Source organism: Etheostoma cragini, chromosome 9, assembly GCF_013103735.1.
Source record: "Etheostoma cragini isolate CJK2018 chromosome 9, CSU_Ecrag_1.0, whole genome shotgun sequence".
Classification (NCBI taxonomy): Eukaryota; Metazoa; Chordata; class Actinopteri; order Perciformes; family Percidae; genus Etheostoma; species Etheostoma cragini.
Genome location: NC_048415.1, coordinates 16,367,302 through 16,389,497, shown reverse-complemented (window position 1 = coordinate 16,389,497; position 22,196 = coordinate 16,367,302). Strand labels below are relative to the sequence as shown.

Sequence of the window (22,196 nt, the reverse complement as noted above, 5' to 3'; positions counted from 1 at the left end):
AGTGATGCTAACAACATGAGGTCTCTGATTCCTTGGGCAGTATCGGCCGGACCATCTGTTCCCCAAGGCCAAAAGTCAATGATTGATTGTCATAATCAATAAAGTCTTTATCCTTCGCGTTCCACTTCCGGGATTGCTCTGGTGCTGCAGTACAAGTCTTTTCGCCGATGTCCGTTTCCTTCCTTTTTTTTTGTGTTGGAATTTTAAACTCCGGTAGATTTCTGAGGACTATGGGTAACAGCTCCTAAGATCTCTGCAGGATAAATACCGACAGCTAGCTAGACTCTCTGTCCAATCTGAGTTTTCTCTCGCACAAAAAAAACAACTTTTCCCGAGGCTTTTTGCACGGCTCTGTGCTGAGTTTAGCACCGCCCATGACAATTCTGATTGGTTTAAAAAAATGCCATCAAACCAGAGCACGTTTTCCTTTGAAGGTGGGTCTGGCAAAGCCGGATTATAATCAATCAAACAAACATTATAGGTTATTTTACTCTATTAATTAATGAGTTAACTGTTGCTGGGTGCAATTCAAAAGCAGAATAACAAAGTCAGAGCTTTCATTGTGCATATTAAAGCTGGCATTTTTTCAACTTGCTGACTTGTACAAAAGTTAATATCATCCTGGAATACCACAACAAATCATTCAGTGCTTGTCGGAATTTCCAAAATGTCCTTCAGCTCCTAGATTTGAAGAAGGTGCATTCTCCCAACAGTACTCCCCTGTGTCACAATGTTAACCAGCAACACCAGTGATAATGAGGCCCGGCCTTTTATTGCAGGGAAGATACAGAGGCTGCGGGCAACAGGCCATATCTGTCCTCCTCCTCCCTCTGCACTCTCATCAGCATGAGTCACTTGAATATTGTGGCGTTTTTTCAAAAATCCCTGAGAAGACCTTTACCCGAGATGGGGCCCGGGACGCTGCTTTTTAAATATTTACGAGCCACTTGATAGGGGCAGCTGGGTTCCTGACTGCTGGTCCTGCTGTCCCCTGGCAGAGAAAGTGCGAGCTCCAGCCTCAAATCCACATTATGCCTCACTCCCGCCATCAGACACACAGGGGACAGAAGCTTTAAATGCCCATTAGGCGGCCATTCCAAGGAGTTATAACAGCAGCTTCAATGCAAAGTTGTAACAAATCTGCAGAGTGAGTTGCACTGTGGGAAATCAATGTGAGTAATGTTGCCCTAAAGAAGCAGTAGACAACTGTATTTAGGCTCAAATTATAGTGTTCTTCTTTCCTAATTTGACAGGGAGTTAAACATGAGTTTGACAAACAATCACTGACATAACAGTCCTTGCACATCAGTGGTAAAAACTAGTTAGTGCTTGGGAATAGACCTGCTGGAAACCTTTTCTTGACCTTTGAACTGTAATGGGTCTGTGGCCTATGACCTTAGCCCGAGGGAGAGAACACAAAGCTTCTGTTCATGTTTAACCTCAGGCTTTTCATCATTGTGATGCAGCAGTGTTTTGTAGCCCTTAACATTGACTCAGCATTTAAAATGTTTACTCCTCTGGATTGTTAATATTTGGGTGCACAATTAACACAAATCCACATGATTTTCTATCCTTGCTGTTCTTGTACCTATTAGATGAGTGGCCAGTGTGTCCCGTTATAGTCTTACCTTTGACCTTCCTTTATTCCACTAATTAGGGAAGCCATCAACAGGCTGTGTGACACTGTGCCAGGGGGAAAGGGAGCTTGGAGGAAGAAGGTGAATAGTAAACTTAAATCTTACTGTGCATGTTTCATAATACTATTGTTACTAAATACCTTTGAAATTGTCTTATCCCTGCTGGAGAACTAGATGAGTTGAAGTTACCACACAGGTTAGTACAGTGGTTTTAAGAAACTTTAGACTGTCTATGAAAGACACTTTGGTTCACATGACGTCTGATTTGTGCTGATAGACATAAGGAAGTATTTTGTTTGTCGTAACAAATACGGTAAATACAGGACAACATTTCTGTTTTCTGAATGTTTTAAATGTTTGATTGCAATTTCAACTGTACTCATTTATTTATTCTTTATGTAGGCCCAGAACAAAGCTCTCCAGTCCGTTATGGGGAAGAGTAACCTGCGATTTGCAGGCATGAGCATTGCAGTCAATATTTCCACAGATGGCCTTGGTCTGCTTATTCCTACTACACGACAGGTATGATGCTGTAACTACCGTAAATGAATCTGTACATGGATTGGACTGATATTTTTGCCCAAATACCCTTTAATTAAATGTTATTGTCTACCACCGATACAAAGAAGGTTCCTTTCTGACCACAAATGCATTAAAAAGTTTTCAAAATCAATGTTATTCAATTGCAGTAAGGGTATGTGTCAATTCATTTCTCCTTTGATCCTTTGTTCATCTAATACATAGTTTTGGTGTTAATTGATTGCTGAGAGACATAAAAATAAAAAATAATTTCATTCAATCTGGCGTTTAGGGAAGAATTGTACTGCTCCACAATGGTGTTCAGAGGCATTTCCTCTCTGCTGAAAACAAATAATAATCATTGTGTAGTTACACTGTGTAAAGCTGAATCTGGTCCGCACTTCATTTAAACAATTTTGTCCATTTGCATTATCTGTATCCACATTAATCAATGATGGCATGTTAAAGTAGAATAATGGCAAACCTCTGCCTCTGTTTTTCCTCTTGTCTCTTTCAGGTGATAGCACACCATCCCATGCAGTCCATCTCATTTGCTTCGGGGGGAGACACAGTGAGTGCAACGTTTTGTTCTCTGCTCTCCTTTACATTGTTGTGGTTGGAATGGACTTTTTTGGCAGACTTCACAAATCTGACTGGATTCTAAATTATTGGTTTCCAATCTCATGACCTACTGAATTAAAAAGGGCTTTAATTTAGTTATATATATCTAATTTATCTGGTCTAATTGAATTCATCCTCTTTTCTGTTGCAGGACACGCCTGATTATGTTGCGTATGTGGCCAAAGACCCAGTGAATCAGAGAGGTAAAAGCTTTTCTTTACCACATATATAAAATATGTATCTTAAACATAGATCAGTCAGAGGAAAGCTCAATTCTTCTACATTTATTTTAAGATGCTGAAATTAATACATCATACAAAAAAGTGACATTAGAACATATCCACCATTTGGAAACATACTTATTTTTATTCCCGAAAAACATACATGAAAAACATGAGTATGACTTATACTACAGTTCTTGATTTAGAATTAGAAAATACTCACATTTTGACGAGATATCACCCCCATTAAATAGAAATGACCACAAAGTGTAATGGAAACAAACACTTAAAACAGTGGTATTATTACTAAGACAGGATCTTAGTTCTAAAAGTGTGTTGCAGCTGGGAAATGAAAATTGTCTCTTGTTTTGTCTTATTCAGCATGTCACATCCTGGAGTGTTCAGACGGTTTAGCCCAGAGTGTAATCAGTACCATCGGCCAAGCCTTCGAGCTGCAGTTCAAACAGTACCTGCACAGTCCTCCCAAAACCATGACGTCTATCGAGAGGTGACATGCTGCCCAGACACACTTATGACTTCTGTGAAAAGAGGAAAAGCCTTTAAAGTGGTTTGTGTTTGTCAAATGTGGTGACACAACTGTAAATCATTGATTTCTAACACATCAGCCACTATGGTGCTAAGAAATACCTATATATACAACAATATAACTCTCATATTTTTTAAAGGTCTTTTCTATTCTGTTTTATGAATGTCTTTCTGCTGCCAGCGGCTGCAACAGTCTATACAAACCTATCACAGATTTATATAGATCACTTTTGGATGTGGAGATGTCTTTTGCTCAGACTGAATCGATTTGAGAACCCAGATCTTCGTATCATTATTATTACTGTTAATATCACTATAAAAGTAATAATAATAATCAACATAATTATTGTATAACACATTGTCTTCATAACACAAGTTATGGGTTGGGTTCGGATGGACCTTGAGAAGCCCTGGTTTAGATTATAGAAGTTGTAGTATTAATTGTGTATTAATAATAATAATAAAAATAAATATTTTCACTGCCACCAATGTCCTTAGGTCTGTCAGGACAGAAGAGCCAATGTGGGGGGACGATGAGGACTTCTCTGAGCATAACTACTACAACAGCATCCCAGGGAAGGAGCCTCCTGTTGGGGGAGTGGTGGACTCCAGGCTCAAGCCCAGCGGATCCCTGCTGGGTCACATCCACACACAACCACAGAGCAAGACAGCAGCACAGGTGAATCTCCAGGCATGACCCTGGACAAAACCTTACCATCTAATGTCATCACAGATGTAATCAAAGCTACATCTGGTCAACATCAAGTAGTGCATGTCTAACCTTTACCAGACAGTGAGCTAATGTCTTTGATAGCTTCCTCATAAACTGGCGACTGGTATGTTTTCCTGCTTCTTTCCCCTATTGTTTACATGGAATTAAACAGTAAGAACATAAAAACAAACTCCATAATTGTCTTCTTGACGTGCCTGCACCATAATTGCCGAAGACATGATTACATGAAGAGCCTCGGGTAATCTTTTGCCTACAGCGTGAGAGAAATCATTGCCCTCTCCCCTGCAGCTTGTTCAAAATATGCAACAATCTGTAGCTAATGTTTCAAATAGAGTGCTTGAAAACGACATTATGTGGAAGACAAGAGATGGATGTGTTCCTCTGGTGTGTGTGTGTGTGTGTGTGTGTGTTTGTTTGCAGATGGGCTCAGCAGCGAGGAGGGAGCAAGCGTCTTATCCCCCTGGTCAGCTGTGCTATGAACTGCACTGGGACACTGAGACGACCAGCAGCTCAGGTGAGACACCATGTGGCAATACACATGTGTAACATCTGGAAAACAAAACGTGTGATGGAATCGTCTATACTTTAATTTCTGAAAATATTTTGACATTTTTGTGACCTATTAGGGTACACATCCGGTCATCACTGCACTCTTTGCCCTGAATGACACTTACTGACCTAACACAAAGAGAAGCTTGATGTTGACCCTTCTGAAGATCACCCTGATAGAATAAGGACTTTTGGGGATCTTTACTCAGGATGGCCTTCCAAATAAAAGACTTGGTTCAATCTAGTTTAATTCACTATGACTTTATTGACCAAACCTTTCAATTAATCAAAACACATATATGTATACATTTAAAATACAGTAGCAACACTATTGACATAATCATTATGGATAGAGTTCGGAGAACTTTAGTGGAGAAATCTGCAATAAACACGCCTGTTAACATTTTATATTTACTAATAATATTGTGAGAAGCTTCCTTCCTTCTTATTAAAGATTGTTTAGGGCATTTTTACTTTTATTAGAAAGTCATTAGTGACTCCAGAAGCTGATTTTTCATTGGTGGCTACATACAATTGGTCTATAATTATGACATTATCAATGCACACCCACTTTAGTACATACTGCAACTGGTTCAATTGTGGCAGCTTATTTATTGAAATAAGCTATTACATACACTGTGTTATCTGATAGCTCACCATTTTAAGTTGTGATTTTAACCACTAGAGGGAGCCAAGAAACAAAAAGAAATGTTTCTCACACACACACACACACACACACACACACACACATGCACGCACACACGCACATGCACGCACATGCACACATACACACAACTTGAAGTCAAAAATGTAGTAAGGGCACCTATCTTTCTCAGCTCTGACATCAGATGGTTACCTGTGTGCTGACGGCCAGCCACCCGGCAGCAGAGATTACGAGGAGCATCAGTACGTTAACACCCAGAGTCTGGAAAACCTGGATTCACTGGCACATGGGCCTAATGGACGCAAAGGGCCCAGGGCACCCGACAGTCCCAAAAAAGACATCTTTGACATGAGTAAGTCCTGAGAGTTGGTGTGACACATTCTGACACATAATAGTAAAGATAAACTCACTTTCTATATTTGAAGAATACTGTAGAGTGACCATTTTTGTGTTTGGGAAACATCATTGTCCCTGTAGGGCCCTTTGAGGATGCCCTGAAGCTCCATGAGGCCTGTGGAGGAGCTGTTGGGGCTGGCGTGGGAGGTGTCCTGGTCCTGGAGGACCAGTGGCCAAGCCCTCCACGCCGCCGAGCCCCGGTGGCACCAAATGAGGAGCAGCTCCGTCGGGAGACGTGGTACCACAGCCGCATGAGTAGGCGAGACGCAGAGAAAATCCTGGTCCGAGATGGAGATTTCCTGGTCCGGGAGAGCACTACCAACCCAGGACAGTATGTGCTAACCGGCATGCATTGTGGTCTGCCCAAACACCTGCTGCTGGTCGACCCAGAGGGAGTGGTGAGTCTGGCAGCAAGCGAAAAACAGCTTTTGCTTGTCAAAAGTCATACTACACATACAGCTTAGAAGGTTTCTTCTGTCTGTTGTGAACACAATAACTGACTTCCTCCCATCTTTTGCTGCCCTACATACAGGTCCGAACCAAAGACATGTTATTTGAGAGCATAAGCCACCTCATCTCATACCACCTTAAGAATGAGCTGCCTATTGTAGCAGCAGAGAGTGAGCTCCACCTCAAACAGGTGGTCAGGAGGAAACAGTGAGCCACCTGGCCCCGCATGGGATGGTAAGCATGCTGTATGCTACGTAGATACAATTATTTAATGATTGACAATGCAGATATTAGTAAGTAAGTCCCATGACAAAATGCATGTTTTCAAGAAAATATAGCAGGTTGTTCACCTTGTGGTGATAAATTGGAATTTAGCTAAAGTAAATTACAAAAGTGAGCATTACACTTCTTCATGAAGTAAATGGATGGATTATCTTGTGTCAGGCATGTATCTACAAGGCTAAAACAATGACTGTACTGACTTTCAATCTGTGCCTAAAATGATCATCCCGTTTTGTCTGCTATATGTCACAGCTGGATTCTTGAGTTCCCATGCAAAACCCACAGCAAATAAACAAACATGGAATTAATTAATCCCGGATGGATATTTATATGGAACAAAGGTCATCACTGATACTTTCTTTCCATGAACAATTCAGCTAAGGAGAGTCTACTTCCTCTGCTTACCAGGATCAACCAAACTATCCACCACCTGTCATAAACTCCTCAGCATGCAGCTATTAAGCTAACAAATCAACCAGAATACATATTTTGACTACTTTCAGAGCCGTAAAAGTTGTCAAATCAAGGTCAAAAATGAAAGCACTGACTGTTTGAAGAGGACCCAACTTCGGGACATCAAATATTAATTGGATGCGCGGAGCCCTACAATGACTGTAATAGTGAAGTGCTTCCAGTGTACCATGGCTTGCCCAACCAGTCAGTCACAGATCATCCACCGAACAAATGGACATGACTAGAACAACACTGTTATAATCTGGTACAGATGCTGTTTAAAAAAAACTAAAGATGTCAGGATACTCAGTAGTTCATTTCCGTGTAAATGGAAGAAATGAAAATACTGTTACTATAAGAGACAACTGAAGAAATGTCTGATTCATTTGAATGTAAAGTTTGTTGTTACATGTTCACAGGTCTGGAGTACCTTACCCTGAGATGGCACAATGTAAACACACTGAGCATGATTCAATGCTGGATTTATGAAATAGCCACCCATACTTCTGCTTTTTTTTCTCCATGATAATTGAGGCACCAAATCTCACTTTGAAGAAAGAAAAATGAATCCATACTATCTTCATACAGTACAGCCAAGTGGACCTACTGTACATTGTCTTGAAGGTTTTTTTCACATTATCAGTAATGTCAGTCATTTGCATTGTGTTTGTAAGGGCTATTCATAATTTGTTAAAGACATGCTGTATGTGTTATATAAGCCTGTGAACATTATTGGTTGGACTCTACGCAAATACTACATGGGTTTAAAACTCAGCATACAAACTCAGTATCTCCATGCCTGTATTCCCACAGCCCCTCCAACTTCAGTGCCTTAATAACTACAGAGACAGGCATTTGTGTCAGAGTGTATATAATGTGCATTTATGCTCCTAGACACTAGTTTTCTTGCCATGCCAATGAATGGCTGAACAAACTTCAGGATGATTAAGCTCTTATAATTGTGAACAGTCATGTAAGCTTCTCTTGTTTTTGGGGTAGATGTTTAATACTGTCTTGTTGTTTAATGACTGTTATTGTCTTTGTGTCCCTCATAACAATAACAAATCCTAGATGGAACTCCTCTACAGTGATTGATATAAAAGAAAGGGGATTTAGACTTGAAATTAAATCCTTTATGTGTCAGAGAAATGCATTGCTTTATTGATTGTCCTCATCCCACGTCAGGACCTCCACTGTTCTTGGATGCAGCCTCACGAATGCACAGAGGGACAAGGCGCGCTACGAGGCTTTTGGTGAGGTCCAAATGATTAATGTGATTATATCAGATCTCCCCTTTTTCTTTCTCAGGAATTTCTTGGATCTGTTCTTCTTTGATTAACTTTAATGGCTTTTTGTCAATAAAACTAATTGAAAAGAGGGTACAATTCAAACAGCGCTTTGTCATTTGTGCGTTGCTATATCTGCCAACTAATGTAGCGGCTCCACAGTTAAACCCAGCTATCCAACTTTCAATGCACACATGCTTTAGCCAAATTAAGTCTTCAGATTCCAATCAACCAAAAATAGATGTGAGGGACAGTGTGTAGAAGCTGTTGTTTTGGAAACCTATTGTGTGTTAAATATATAGTGTATATGCATGAAGTGAGTTACAAAGAACAGGATCAACAGCAGAGCAATTTCTTTTTCTTTTCTTTTCTTTTATATTATAACAATATTGTATAAAATCAATAGGCTTGTCACACAATCGACGTACCTGATTTTTTCTCCTTAATAACCACTCTCTATTTACATGCACTGTCTGCTACAATAAACCCCTGTCCTGTAGACGGCTGTCATTTAACTTATCCAGCCAAGAAGGCACTCACTTTTTTCACTCTTTGTTTATCAGTCAAGCTACAGCTGTTGTATAAGTTAATGTATTGTACACATGCAGCTATGTCTAAACAAAGATTAGTTTTTATTTGGCTTCAAAGAGAAATGGTCTCAATGATGCTTTCCCCACAGGTTGCTGAGCTGGAGCTGCTTTCATGTTGACCTGAAAAAGAGCTGGAGGTGGAGAGACACTTGCAGACGTTCCAAAATTTCAGTGTCACTGCTGTGACATCCTCAGGATTTGGAGTAGCAGACCCTGTACCTCTTCGTCCATTCGGCCCTGTTGGGTAACACATACACACACACCAGTGTAAGAAAAGGACATTGCTACACTGTATTCCACATTGGTTCCTTGTTGTATGACCCCAAGCAGAGCCCTTTAATTAATGGGATCTGTAGGGGTATCCACTCATCCTTGCAGATCAGCAGAAATTTGCAGGTTTTACCAAGGACAGACCCACTAAAGCAGGCCATAAACAACAAAACCTTTGTCTGACCTCAAACAAGAGGGGGCAATGGGGTACCGACGCTACCATGGAAACGAGATGCCGTCTCCAAGCCGCCTATCACGCTAATTAGGATTATACAGCTCATCAGATTGCACAGATCTACTGCAGATTGACTGTAACGCTATAGGCCTGTTCCAAAGTTTGAAAACAGACCCAGGAAAGAAGTTCTTTGCCCATGGACACTCTGTACACTGCTCAATGCCAGATGCTCCAGAAAGAGAGATTAGACACACTGGACAGCCTATCCCATTTACCTAACCTACCAAAGAGATAGCACAGCAGTTCTCTTAGAGGTCAACAACACCTGAGCAATCTCTTATTACAACCAACATGACAAAAGAAATAGCTAATGTGTACACCTTAGTTGTGGAATATGATGATACTGCTAGAACGAGAGAGAGAGAGTGGAGCTCCTTTTTCCTGCACCTCTTCTGAAATGTCATCCACTTTTGTCTGGCAAGCACAGATGTTGGACATATCATTCCTGTTCTTAATTGTCAGTACAAACTCAAATCCAGCAGTCAGTGACCATTCACAATCCACACTACAAGTGGCTGCCCAGCAAGTTTAACACTGACAATTTTATTGATCAAGGCCCCAAAAATACACTCACAGGGAAACCTTTTCAGATATCTGATCAAAAGGTTTAAGCCTTAATTTGCGGCGTGTGTGTGTGCATTCAACTCACCTGTACAGCTGCTAGTAAATGTGAACGGTACACAGTCACCACCTGTTTGTGCTTTCTTTCCAAATCCTGCAAAAAAGGTCACAGAAAATGTTTCTATCATGTAAAGATTTAAGTGCATGTTTTCATTTTCATAAATAAGCGTTGATATATACAGAAGACTCTTCACACATCGCTAGTTGCAATGTTCTCCTTACCTGGAGCTGCTGGGTAAGAATGGCGATCCTGTTCTGCAGTGCCATTTGCTGCCCAGGGTTACCATGATGGGCAGATGAGGAGGAGGTGATGCCCAGAGGAGGTGACAGAGCTCCCAGGGCCTCCTTTAGCCGAAACATCTCCTTGGACAGCTCTGTTATCTGCACGAAGACAGAGACCTCAATTTGTCTACCTTAAACGTGCTCCAACAGTAGTTGTTTAGCAGTTGTTTTACTGGTTATCCAAACTCTTACCTTGCGGTCCTTCTCCTTGACCAGGCCCTGGGATTCCTGGATGCCCTTGTGGAGCTCCTGGATATGGCTGGATTGGGCCTGTAATTCGGCTAGCTGCTTCTGCACCGTGGCCAGTTGGGACTCCGCGACCTGCCGCTCACTCTTGTTAAAGAGAGCCTCTCTCTGCACCTGGAATACCTAGACCAGAAAAACAACCAGTGGCCCTCTGTCACTTTAGCATGGCTGTCTATGTTTGGCATCACATTTAAATGCTCTCTGCTTATATAGAAGACGTTGGAGGCTGATTCAAGAGCACTGAAGCCTGATATTTAAAGGGGACTTTCAATCGCTGCTATAATTGATATTGACAGCTTCATCCAGACAGAAATACACGCCTGCCTGGTAGAAAAGCCTCTCAACTTTGCTGCTGGTTGTCTTCAACATTTCCATAGTAACATCTCCTGCTATACTTCACAATTTAGAGAATGAACAAACCCTCTTCTATATTTCCTGTTTTCACTTCATGAGTAAAACAAAAATATTTCTTCAAAATCATTATTTCAAAAGTCTTTGTTACCATGGGAACATTTTCTTGTTTCCCATGGTATCTATACATCTAAATCTACACACATTTGCTTTTGTTGCCATGTTTAACTGTTTATGTTCAGGTAAGTTTGTGTGTGTGTGTGTGTGTGTGTGTATAAGCAACAATGAATTCAAATGTTGGATATGTGTTCTAAACGGGCCATGTTTTTGTAATAATGTAGACAAGTACATATATAAAAGCCATTTTAATATCCTACTCTGTGTGAAAATGTGCCCCCGTATTAACCTCTGTTTTTGGCAACCTGAGCCAGAGGCAATTACCTAGTTTACAAAGTGATTTTTATATCTAAATGGAAAATGCTTTAGGAGTGTCGTTAGTAGCTTATGGTGCACATACAACACAGAGCATCAATGAGCACATGTGACACAGACAAACTTAATAGAGAAAGTAATACACATACTGAATAATGAAGAGGAAGTAAAACGGCCTTCATGGGACACGGCTCACTTTGTGGCAGACACAATAACATCTAATGTGGCTATGCACGCACGCACGCGCACACACCTCAGTGCAAGTCTTCTCATGTTTGCGAGTAAGATCGTTGAAACGGGCTGAGATGGCGTTGATCTCGGCCTGCAGAGAGAGCCGCAGAGCCTCGTGGTCTTCTTTGGAGATCAGACCCTGTTCTGCAGCCTTCTGGGACTTGAGCTCTCTCAGCTCCATCTCCTTCTCACTCAGAGCCTCCTGAGCCACTGCTGCACTGCTCTCACTGGCCTGCAGGGAGTGCTGGAGCTCTGCCTGAGAGGCAGGAAGCACATGGATGATAAAGATAATGTACAGTGTGACCAGTTAGACGTTACAGCAACAAAAAATATCCTACATCTTAATCAATCTTAATAAATCATATAACAACCCATTGGAGTGTCAGAAATAGGCATTGCAACAATGATGAAAACTGTGCTGATCTGCAATGCGATGCTTTTAGTCCTGTTGGGATTAGAATTCTTTCTAGTCCTACTAACTAACTTTCACTAAATAAAAAAAACACTAGATAATGATTAAAATTGTACCAGCTTGTCAATCAATACCAGACCACCAACAGCTAAATACAGCTGCTACAAACAAAAGCCGCTTTCCCTTGTGTTTCCCGTTTGAAAAATCCTCTTCTTAACAGTGGATAACTTATTTTGTTGTAAACTAAACTAAATCTTTGTTGAACCCTTTCTGCCTTCTCTGGATTATTAGATTAATTAAGAGCATGTAGTACAATGAGAAATGGCTTAGAATGAAGTAGAAATTTGAGACAGGAAGATTTGCCATTGCTGCTGACCATGACTTTCTCATGCTCCTCTTTAGGTACGGCATCCTGCATGGCCTGCAGTTGGGCTTCCAGTCTGGCAGCCTGCTCCTCAGCCCAACCACGACGGGTCTTCTCCTCCTGGAGCTCCTGCAGCGTCTGAGCTAGCTGTTCTGACACTGCAGACAGCGCCTCCTTATGTTTAGAGAGTGGCACTGCGTCTTTAAGCTGTAGGGCGTCCTGTGCGCGGCCCTCCTGCTCAGCACACAGACAGTCCAGAGCCTGGGCTGCTTCCTGCCTCGCCACCTCCAGTTCTTCTCTCACTGCGGCCATGGTGCGTCTGGAGTGCTCTGATTGGACAGAGGCATGATCATTCACAAATTGGACAAAAAAAGTCTATAATGTTAAATTTGAATTTCTTATTTTAAGTAAACAAAAACAACAATGGACACCTGACATGCCTGGGGGCTCTGAGCTCTCTGACTGTTCCTCCTCTTCCTCCTCCTCTTCTTCAACTGCGCGTGGAGGAGGCCTGAGTCTCTCCAGATCCAGGAGAGCATTGTTGAGCCTTCGAGCCACGTCCGCCCTCTCCCTGGCCAGCTGCTCACACTGGAGCCCCAGAGTCACCTGCACCTCCTCCAACTCCGAGCGAGGCACACACTTTCTCAGCTCCCCCTCTAGCTCTCCCACACGCTCCTGGAGACGACGGACCTGATCTCCATCTCCTGCTGCTCCTTCCTCTTTCCCCGACGTCTTGCTCTTTGCCAGGGCTGCCTCCAACTCAGCCACTTTGTCACGGAGGCCCTTCACTGTTTCTGTCTCTTCTCCTTGGTCGCCTTTCTCGCCGTCTTCTTTGGTAGACTCTCTCTGGGACAGAGCAGCACTGAGTTCCTCTACTTTCTCCGTCAGCTGTTTGATTGTGTCACTGTCCTGGCTGCTCTGACCGCCTGCCTCACCCTGTGTTTTTGCTAGCTCCTCCTCTAGCTCCGTCACCCTCGTTCTCAGCTGCTGTGCCTCCTGGCTCAGAGACCCCTCTGGAGCCCCAGCACCAGCACCTGCTGCGGCAGTTTCCCCTTCACCACACTCCACCGAAAGCACCCCAAGCCTCATCTGCTCCTTCAGCTCCTCTAACTCCGACTGGGAGGAGGCCAACTGCTCTTTAAGCCCTCTCAACTTTTCCTTCAGATCTTGCAAACTCTCTCCATCCGCACATCCTTCCTGAGACTTCTCATCCCCACTGCAGAACAAGACAAAAATGTATAATCTTCCAGGGGTTATTTCCTGTACTGTTCAATGTGTAGATATGATCCTGGAATAACAAATTATGATTTAGTACAGAAGATGTCAGAAAATACTGAAAATTGGCCATCACAGTTTCATGAAGCAGATTGCGAAATTTTCAAATTGCTTGATTTGTCCAACAAAAAGTCCAAACCCCCAAAGATATTTATATTACAAACATATAAAGAGAGTAAAGTATCAAATGCTCCTATTTGGGAAGGTGAAACAAACAAATATTTGGACTTTTAAAACACATTAACCCTGTAATTATTTAAGCGTACAACTGCAACCTTTGATATTACAAATACACTTATATATTCCTCATTATAGCAGTTAAGCAACAAAGATTGAAAAAAAAGAATAATGATGTAATAGAGGTCAAGACACTATCACATACATGATGTCATGATGCAAAGGTATGCACATCATTATAAAGGCCTGATCTAATACAGCAGTGTTGTGTGAATGTCATCTGTGATGGCCACTTCAGTTTGTATTAATTGATCAATCTTACCCCTCCTCTGCCACGCTGGAGGCCTCGTATGAAGCCTGGGCCTGAGAGAAGCGCTCCTGAAGGGCTTCAAACTCCTTCCTCAGGGTCTCATACTGAACTATGGGGACAAAGTCCGAGCTGGAGGTCTGCATGTCGGTTTCATCCTTCTCAAACATCTCCAGCATCTGTGCACAACACATAGAGAATTAAAGTACATTGTGGACTAGTAAACTGACGCTTATGTGTAAAATTGGTGGAGCTGCCCTTTAATTAACTTAAGTTAGTATAGGTTATGGCATCTTCAAAGCAGGAGGTTTTGGTTCTGCTCTGCACTCATATCAGACCCAAGAGGTCACCATTTCCTGTCTAGCTCTTTTTCACACATCAGAGCAGGACTGAAGTTCTGATCTAGGTAAATGCTATTCATACAATACGAACCATAACCATAACAGAATTCTAAGCCCTTCATCCAGCATGACCCAGTTAGTGAAGAATATATTAAAAATGACCCCATGTCTGCATCTGATGCTTTTCGCTTTTATCCTTTTTTGCTTTTTTCACTCCTGAACCAGCATCTTTATTTAATAATCACTTTACTATCAATGTATCATCTTTAAAGAGGCCTGGGACTGTGTGTGTGTGTGTGTGTGTGTATTAGTGAGTGAGTGAGTGAGTGAGTGAGTGAGTGAGTGAGTGAGTGAATGAACGAGAGAGAGAGAGAGATTGTTTATGTGTTTTTATGTTAATTGAATGAGTTTTTTTCAGTTTATATGCGTGACTGGGTGCGTGATATGTGTTCATACATTGGGTGTGTATGTGTGCATTTGTACTCTCCCTGACCTTACCTGCACTTTGAGAGCTAGTTCAGAGTTGTGTAAGGTAAGTTCCTCTATTTGTTTGCGCAGCTCAGAAACAGTTCCTGGGTCTCCGGGGACAGGGGAGGGGTTGGCCGAGTCTGCGTCTCTTTGGGAAGTGGCCTCATCCTGAGCAGGCGAGGCTCTGGAGCGCTTGGAGAGCAGCATCTCTTAATGGAAAGTTAAAGAGAAACCAACAGTAAAAAATAAGTCTGTGTAATAAATCAATTCCTGATGGGATAGACACACACAGGAAGTGTGGTCACATGTATAGAATAGCATGCATGCTCTTTGCCAGGGCCTGGGAAGTAGAGAGAGTAGATTGCATACCTGGGAAGTCAAACATTTCATCCATGTCCTCAGCGGTCCCAATACCATGGCCTCCCTTCAGCTCCTCAAGCAGCTTGTCTCTCTCTGCCTCTGCCTCCTCTAGACGCTGCTTTAGTTGAGACAACTAGAGTGCGCACACACACACACACACACACACACACACACACACACACACACACACACACACACACACACACACACACACACACTAGTGAGGCATAGGTTTACATAAAATCATGAAACATTTTGCTGAGACATAAATAACAATGGGTGTTTGCACCGCCTGCGGTGCAGTACCTCCTCCAAGGCCGAGAGGGCGCTCTGTTGCTGCTGCTCCAAGGCTTTGATCTTCTGGAGCAGACGGCCTCGCTCCAGACGCAGCCGTCGGATCTCCTCAAACACCTCCTCATCTTCTGGCTTACACAGACAACCACAAGAAATATGAAACCCCGATAAAGTCTTCATTCCATGTAATATGAAGGACAAACAGTTACTATAACTAAACAAAAATCACCTGGGCTGATTGCTGTGTATCTGGAGGCTGGGGAGAGGGAGAAGAAGGCTGGGGCTCAGGGGTCTGGGCACGTGGAGCAGGACGGGGATGTGGAGAGGGTGGCAAACCCTGGATCTTTGTGATGGGAAAACAGAATAAAATGAATCATTGTTAGTTATCAAAGACACAATTCTCTATTCTCTTTAGTTAGTGGTCAAGATGCAATGTTGTACTACAGAGATCTTACCAAAGGGAAAATTGTCAAATTAGCATAATTATGGACACTCTTGTATTGCTTGCTCTCACGTAGTAGTAGTAGTACTAGTTGATAGTGCTTCTTAGTATGAGGTTGCGAACTGATGATGATAGGTAAATGTACTGTACAAGCTAACAATACCGTAAGCATGGCCTCTATTTGTGAGGGGGGGGGGAGTGTTTTTCAAACACTCAGATGTTTCTCACAGTACCTGCAAAGAAGAACGGGGCGGTGGAGGAGCTTTCCGTTTGCGGGGGGTAGTTCCCCCTTGCACTGATGAGGTGCCTGATGGGACTTGGGGGGGCTGCGTGGGGGTGGGAGGGGGATCACAGACAAGCAGAGGTCAAGCTCAACATAAAACCGAAAAATAGAGGAAACCAAAATGAGAGTAAGAAAAAGGGTCAGCAACAAAGGGGAATGGAAGACAATGAAAAGAAAGCGGCAAACAAAAACAATGACCTCATATTGGAAAACATGCACAATGGGATCGGCCAAGGCGGGCCATGATCTCATTTGATGGAGCGAGTGATCCAACACACAGCTATGCAACATTACCTCCTCGCCTGTGCCCTCAGGAGCTACGAATGCAATGGGAAAGAGACGCACAGCAAGATACTTTAACCTCAAAAGCAATAAAGTTCAGCACACAGCTAGAGGCCAATGTGAATATACAGTATATATACATATACAGTACACTTCTTGCCACTTTTCTAACATGTAGCTTATATAAGTTCCATCAATGTTTCTTGTAGTAAATCCACCAAAATCGCAACCCAAAGTTGCTTAATGTGGTCAGGCATCATATGCACACCAAATTCGCTCCTTCATCTCCTTTTCAAACTAGATGCACATCTGTTTTCCATTTGTCAGCAATATCTTCGTTGAGAGATAAAAGTGGAACAAGGCATTTTTTTTTTTTTTTTTTAAACCCCACTTTACAATCACAGCCAGCTGTCCTCCTGATCCAATTCCTCTTACTACAGTTGTTTCTTAGAGGAGCAGAGACAGAGCCAGGATCCAACACAGCACTCCAACAGAAGCCATAAATTGAGTCTGATGATGTGTTAGATGTAGTTGCAATGTGTTTCACATGAACACTTTTTATTTTTTTAAATAACCGCTGTCACAAACTGTTTTGTTTGTTCTGCTTGATTTAACAGAACTAAAATTTGATTCTGGATGATTTGATAATAGAAAGAGTTTTTTGTCAAAAGAGCCTTGTGAGATCTTGTGAATAGCTTCTATACCTTCAAGTGAATAAAAACTTCCGGCCTCATACTATACCTTGAGGTGCTCCATCTTGCAAGGTTTGCATGATGCGTTGGTTTCCTGTGCTTACACTGTAGTCGGTGGCTTTGTGTCCAAGGGCGTCCACCAGCTGTGTGTTGGCCCCGCCTCTCAGTAGAGCTTCCACGGTGTCAACGCTGTCACTCTCACACGCCAGCATCAGTGCAGACCTACGATATAGGTCATAACAAAAGATCATAGTACAACAGGAAAAACTAGTAATGCAGTACAATCACATACATCAATTTCAGATTCATTAGCCATTTCAAATTAATAGATCATCAGCATGTAATCAGTAAAAACATTTAGTATGCTTAAACTCTATGTTCACTTTGGTCAAGGATTCTAAAGATACCAATCAGGTTGTGATTCAGGATGAACTGCAAGACAAGACATTGAAGTTTTTCCCTTTGATGTAATGATGCGTCCTGAAAAAAGGCCTCTAATCATCCCCTCAAGGAAATATCCAAAGCCAAACTGAAAGCTCCTGACCTTCATCCTTTCAAATCCACCCCACAGACTGTAGACTTTCTATGGGAATCCTTCCTGCATCCTGACCCAGACAACCCCACTGCTGTGAGAATAATCCTGCAGAGGTTTCTTGGTTCTATCTTAGCTAAGAAGGCTGTTTCAGGCCCCACTCTGCCCCAGCAGGTCTCCCACTGTCTGTCATTCCATCTGGCAAAGCTTCAGCAGCAGATACAAGAGGTTAAATCCAGAGCCAGTGGTCCTCATTAAACCTTGACCGCCACCCACAGGATGCGCATCACAAACAGTCCCCTACCTTCCCTGGTTGTCCTGTATGTTTGCATTGGCACCTCGACCCAACAGAAAGACACACAGCTCCACTCTGCTCATCTGAGCTGCTAAGATCAAAGGGGTGGCCCCGTCCTGACAGAGGGATGCACACGATTATTCAAACATTATGGAGCATACACATACATTTGATAGTGTTAGTACTAGATAGGAAAAGAGGAAAATAAGCAATAAATCACTGAATATCATGTATTTGTTCATCTCACATAACAATTCAAAACAATGTAATCCAAAATGTTGTAAATAAACTTCAAACTTCAATTCACCCCATCCTGGACGTCCAAAGTGGCTTTAAAATCCCACAGAATCTCAGAGCAGGACGAGCAGCCACTGACCGCTACAGGAAATAATAAGAATTATGGTTAATATCAAATGTTTACATACAGTATATACTTACATCTTGAAATGCAATTGAAATCTCTAAGCACTACTGTGTGCAGTTTAGATGACAGATAATAGAGAGTTTTTGTTAGGTAAGCTTCGGTGTTAAGCGTTTCTTTACATCTTGTTACTTTTAATACTTGAAATATGTTGAATGAGATCTATGAGAGGTCATTTCGGAGAAAAGTTTTGTTATGCGACCAAACTGGTGTCATATTGTAGTTCTGAAATGTTACCTGCATGATGAAGTGGTGTCCGACCAATGCTGTCGGTGCAATCGACCACTAATCTCTCCTGTCAGGATAAAGAGAAAAAAAAGGATAAACCATTTGTAAAACATGCAGTCTTAAAATGCATGCTTGCATTATACCCTTTCTATTTCACAGTATTCGTTGGTTAACCTGGTAATGCTGTCATTTTACCTGTAGGAGTCTCTTTAAACACTCTGATTGGCCATTCTTGGCTGCGAGATGAAGGGCGCTGAAGCCTGCAATCAGTTATAAAACAGACATTCATATACAATCCATGACACGTGTGAAATTCAACAGCCTTGGCTTATAAGATAAAACTTGTATTTGATATTAAAATACCCTACCAGCGCCATCAGTGACGTTGACATCTGCTCCGTGAGAGATGATGACCTCCAGACATTCCAGCCTGCCTCGCGATGCACAGAGATGGAACCTGCCAGACGGACAAAGGACAATACATGTCACCAGAGATCCATTCAAAATGTCTTATTCAAGAGAATGGCTCAACTGCTGATTCCACTTTTAACTTTAGTTTGAGTTCAAGAGAATGAAGGCAGTAGACTGTACCATTCACCAAAAGAAAAAATAAAGAATTGTATCAATAAGCAGTATTCATAGTGGTATAGAAAGTAGAAATAATACCAGCCTTTTAGTGCCAAACATGAATGGGTAGATTGGAAAGGAATTTAAACTTAATGCAATTACTTATGTAAATGAATTCCTTCTTCATGACTAATAAAAACATTAGGTGCCTAACTTACGCTGACTTGCCCTCGGCATCCAGCTTGGTAGGACAGAGGCCTTTTTTGACGATGAGTGCCGAGACTTTGTCGGGCTCATTCTGCTCCACAGCCTGCAGGAGCCTCTCATCACTCTTAGTCCAGTCCTGACTCTGAGGGGGCCAAGTCAGAGAACAGGTCACCACCCTGAACTGCCTCAATGGAAACTCATCCCACACTGCATATCTCATAACAAACAAAACAATAGACGACCGGGCAGCTGAAATAAATTTACAGTGGGGCCATAAAGTATTTAGTCTGCCACTGATTGTGCAAGTTCTCTTATTTAGAACTATGAGAGAGGTCTGTCATTTTCATCATAGGTACACTTCAACTATGAGAGACAAAATGAGAAAAGAATCCAGGAAATCACATTGTAGGATTTTTAAAGAAATTATTTTTAAAGTATGGTGGAAAATAAGTATTTAGTTACCCACAAACAAGCAAGATTTCTGGCTTTCACAGACCTGTAATTTCTTCTATAAGAAGCTCTTCTGTCCTCCACTCATTACCTGTATTAATGGCACTTGTTTAAACTCGTTATCTGTATAAAAGACACCTGTTCACAGCCTCAAACAGTCAGACTCCAAACTCAGTCATGGCCAACACCAAAGAGCTGACAAAGGACACCAGGAAGAAAATTGTAGATCTGCACCAGGCTGGAAAGAGTGAATCTACAATAGGCAAGCACGTTGGTGTGAATAGATCAACTGTGGAAGTAATTGTAAGAAAATGGAAGACATACAAAACCGTTGATAATCTCCCTTGATCTGGGGCTCTACACAAGATCTCATCCTGTGGGATCAAAATGATCATGAGAACGTTGAGCAAAAATCCCAGAACTACACGGAGGGACTTGATTACAGACCTTGTCTTTCCTAAGCAGGAGGATTTGCACGATCAGTGACTGACTAAATACTTGTTAGCCCCACTGTAGTGCAATAAGACAGAAATATTATTTAAAAAAGAGGGATATTTTCTTTGCTATTCCTGGGATTAGTGAGATAGAGAAGATACCTACTGGTAGCGCCAGCAAGCTGAAACAAGGACAGAGCCGCTTCATCAGGCTAAAAACTGGCTGCTGAGGATCCATACCGCTAGCAGTGCATTACACACACACACACACAACTAAATACAGCTACAGAGAACCAAGCCACCGCTGTGTCCTCTCTGATAAAACACTGCCGCCGGGCTACATAACAAATATACACAGTAACATTAGATAATGTAGCTTTCTACCAGATACCCTATAGAGGTCACAGTAACATCATAGTAGAGATCTAATGTACATACCGGAGAATTTATGCTATCCTAAAAATCACACCCCCATTGAAATTGAATAGCTTGCCACACAGAAACTCTCCCTCTCTCTCTCTCTCTCTCTCTCTCACACACACACACACACAGACAGTAATACTGCTAAATGCTGTCCTCAGAACATCTCCCTGTGCAGTGCTCCCTGTCCGCGTCCAAAACGCTACCCCATCATCCTGCCTCGGCTGCTAGCAGGGACATAGCCAGGCTGTCCACTACACCTCATACACTGCCACCTCTTTCATTTCCTCACTGGTCTCCTTTCTCTAACCTAATTATTTCTCAGCAGCTTTCTTCTCTTTAGCAGGCGTCCTCCTTCTCCACAACAGTTTTTTGTCAGGTCTTGCACGGTACCCCCCTTGCAGCGTCATACTGTGGATCTGTTTCTCTGCAGTTACAGAGCAGGGCCTGTGTGATGTGTGGACACAGCAAAAAGGAAGAGAAACAAGCTGGCTCTCTTCTGCCCGTTTGAAAGGATATTTTTGGGGCAGAGGGGACATCATGAGACACATGGACAAGCTGAAATCTAGTCTCTTAGGCAATGGGGAGGTTTATGTCTGTGGGACACCCTGGGAGATATATGCATGATATGTAGTAATCTATCTGTCTTATCTGTACATCTGACGGTTGGACTATAACAATAATGATTATATAATACACAACTTCACTGAGTGGCTATTAAGTGAAACCACTCATCTAAGGGGATCGCTCTCCACTGTTGTGTAACACTATCAGGTACTAGCCACTAACCTGGACCCAAATGCTCAGACCACATTGTAGAGCCAGCGGTTGCTATTGTATCTGCTTCTACCAGTGCTGCAAGGTCACTGACCCCATTATGTCAACCTTCAACAAGCAAGTGGCTACATGGAGCAGGCCAAAAAGTAGAATCTTAAAAACACAGTACATTAGGAAAACACAGTTACAAGTCCTTCAGAGGAGTATATAGGGATGATAGCATGCACGTGTGAATAATTGAAGGCTACCTGAGATCACTGGTTATAGCAGCAGTCTGGAGACAGCCCTGCTGTCCTGCTGCTGCTCAGTGACACTGAATCCCAGTGCTCCCCAGACCCACACACACACACACACACACACACACACACACACACACACACACACACACACACACACAAACACACACACAAACCTGGGATCTATATAAATGACTACATAATGTGGAGCAGGTGAACACTGTAATATTAGGTTAAAACACAGCTTGGTATGGCTTATAGCTCTAAATAGCTTGTAGCAAACAGGTGTACTACTTTTAAGTACATTCAATTATAAA

General features: G+C 42.3%; 2 protein-coding genes across 5 annotated transcripts in view; one reads left to right on the top strand and one right to left on the bottom strand.

Annotated features, from left to right (window-relative positions):
* The window catches only part of shc2 (SHC (Src homology 2 domain containing) transforming protein 2), a 16,561-nt gene extending 7,410 nt beyond the window's left edge, over positions 1 to 9,151 (top strand). For 2 of the 4 annotated variants that reach the window (XM_034880726.1, XM_034880729.1), the window contains exons 4-14: positions 1,658 to 1,718; positions 2,040 to 2,159; positions 2,674 to 2,727; positions 2,929 to 2,980; positions 3,380 to 3,506; positions 4,043 to 4,223; positions 4,698 to 4,791; positions 5,663 to 5,842; positions 5,968 to 6,284; positions 6,419 to 6,570; positions 6,871 to 8,462. In XM_034880726.1, coding sequence (XP_034736617.1) covers positions 1,658 to 1,718; positions 2,040 to 2,159; positions 2,674 to 2,727; positions 2,929 to 2,980; positions 3,380 to 3,506; positions 4,043 to 4,223; positions 4,698 to 4,791; positions 5,663 to 5,842; positions 5,968 to 6,284; positions 6,419 to 6,547 — 1,315 coding nt within the window. In that variant the 3' untranslated portion in view covers positions 6,548 to 6,570; positions 6,871 to 8,462. Of the gene's footprint in view, positions 1 to 1,657; positions 1,719 to 2,039; positions 2,160 to 2,673; positions 2,728 to 2,928; positions 2,981 to 3,379; positions 3,507 to 4,042; positions 4,224 to 4,697; positions 4,792 to 5,662; positions 5,843 to 5,967; positions 6,285 to 6,418; positions 6,571 to 6,870; positions 8,463 to 9,076 lie in introns of those variants that run through there. The other 2 variants (XM_034880727.1, XM_034880728.1) reach the window with 2 other exon arrangements.
* ankrd24 (ankyrin repeat domain 24) overlaps positions 8,954 to 22,196 on the bottom strand; it is a 13,674-nt gene continuing 431 nt past the window's right edge. Inside the window, exons 3-23 of the mRNA XM_034880735.1 lie at positions 19,574 to 19,704; positions 19,157 to 19,245; positions 18,984 to 19,048; positions 18,798 to 18,855; positions 18,447 to 18,517; positions 18,149 to 18,255; positions 17,362 to 17,534; positions 16,633 to 16,655; positions 16,289 to 16,381; positions 15,843 to 15,956; positions 15,626 to 15,745; positions 15,329 to 15,452; positions 14,990 to 15,168; positions 14,166 to 14,329; positions 12,823 to 13,607; positions 12,404 to 12,720; positions 11,638 to 11,871; positions 10,548 to 10,724; positions 10,296 to 10,454; positions 10,102 to 10,167; positions 8,954 to 9,184 (exon numbers count right to left, since the gene is read on the bottom strand). Of these exons, the coding sequence (XP_034736626.1) occupies positions 9,122 to 9,184; positions 10,102 to 10,167; positions 10,296 to 10,454; positions 10,548 to 10,724; positions 11,638 to 11,871; positions 12,404 to 12,720; positions 12,823 to 13,607; positions 14,166 to 14,329; positions 14,990 to 15,168; positions 15,329 to 15,452; positions 15,626 to 15,745; positions 15,843 to 15,956; positions 16,289 to 16,381; positions 16,633 to 16,655; positions 17,362 to 17,534; positions 18,149 to 18,255; positions 18,447 to 18,517; positions 18,798 to 18,855; positions 18,984 to 19,048; positions 19,157 to 19,245; positions 19,574 to 19,704 (3,312 nt within the window). The 3' untranslated portion in view covers positions 8,954 to 9,121. The remainder of the gene's footprint in view (positions 9,185 to 10,101; positions 10,168 to 10,295; positions 10,455 to 10,547; positions 10,725 to 11,637; positions 11,872 to 12,403; positions 12,721 to 12,822; positions 13,608 to 14,165; positions 14,330 to 14,989; positions 15,169 to 15,328; positions 15,453 to 15,625; positions 15,746 to 15,842; positions 15,957 to 16,288; positions 16,382 to 16,632; positions 16,656 to 17,361; positions 17,535 to 18,148; positions 18,256 to 18,446; positions 18,518 to 18,797; positions 18,856 to 18,983; positions 19,049 to 19,156; positions 19,246 to 19,573; positions 19,705 to 22,196) is intronic.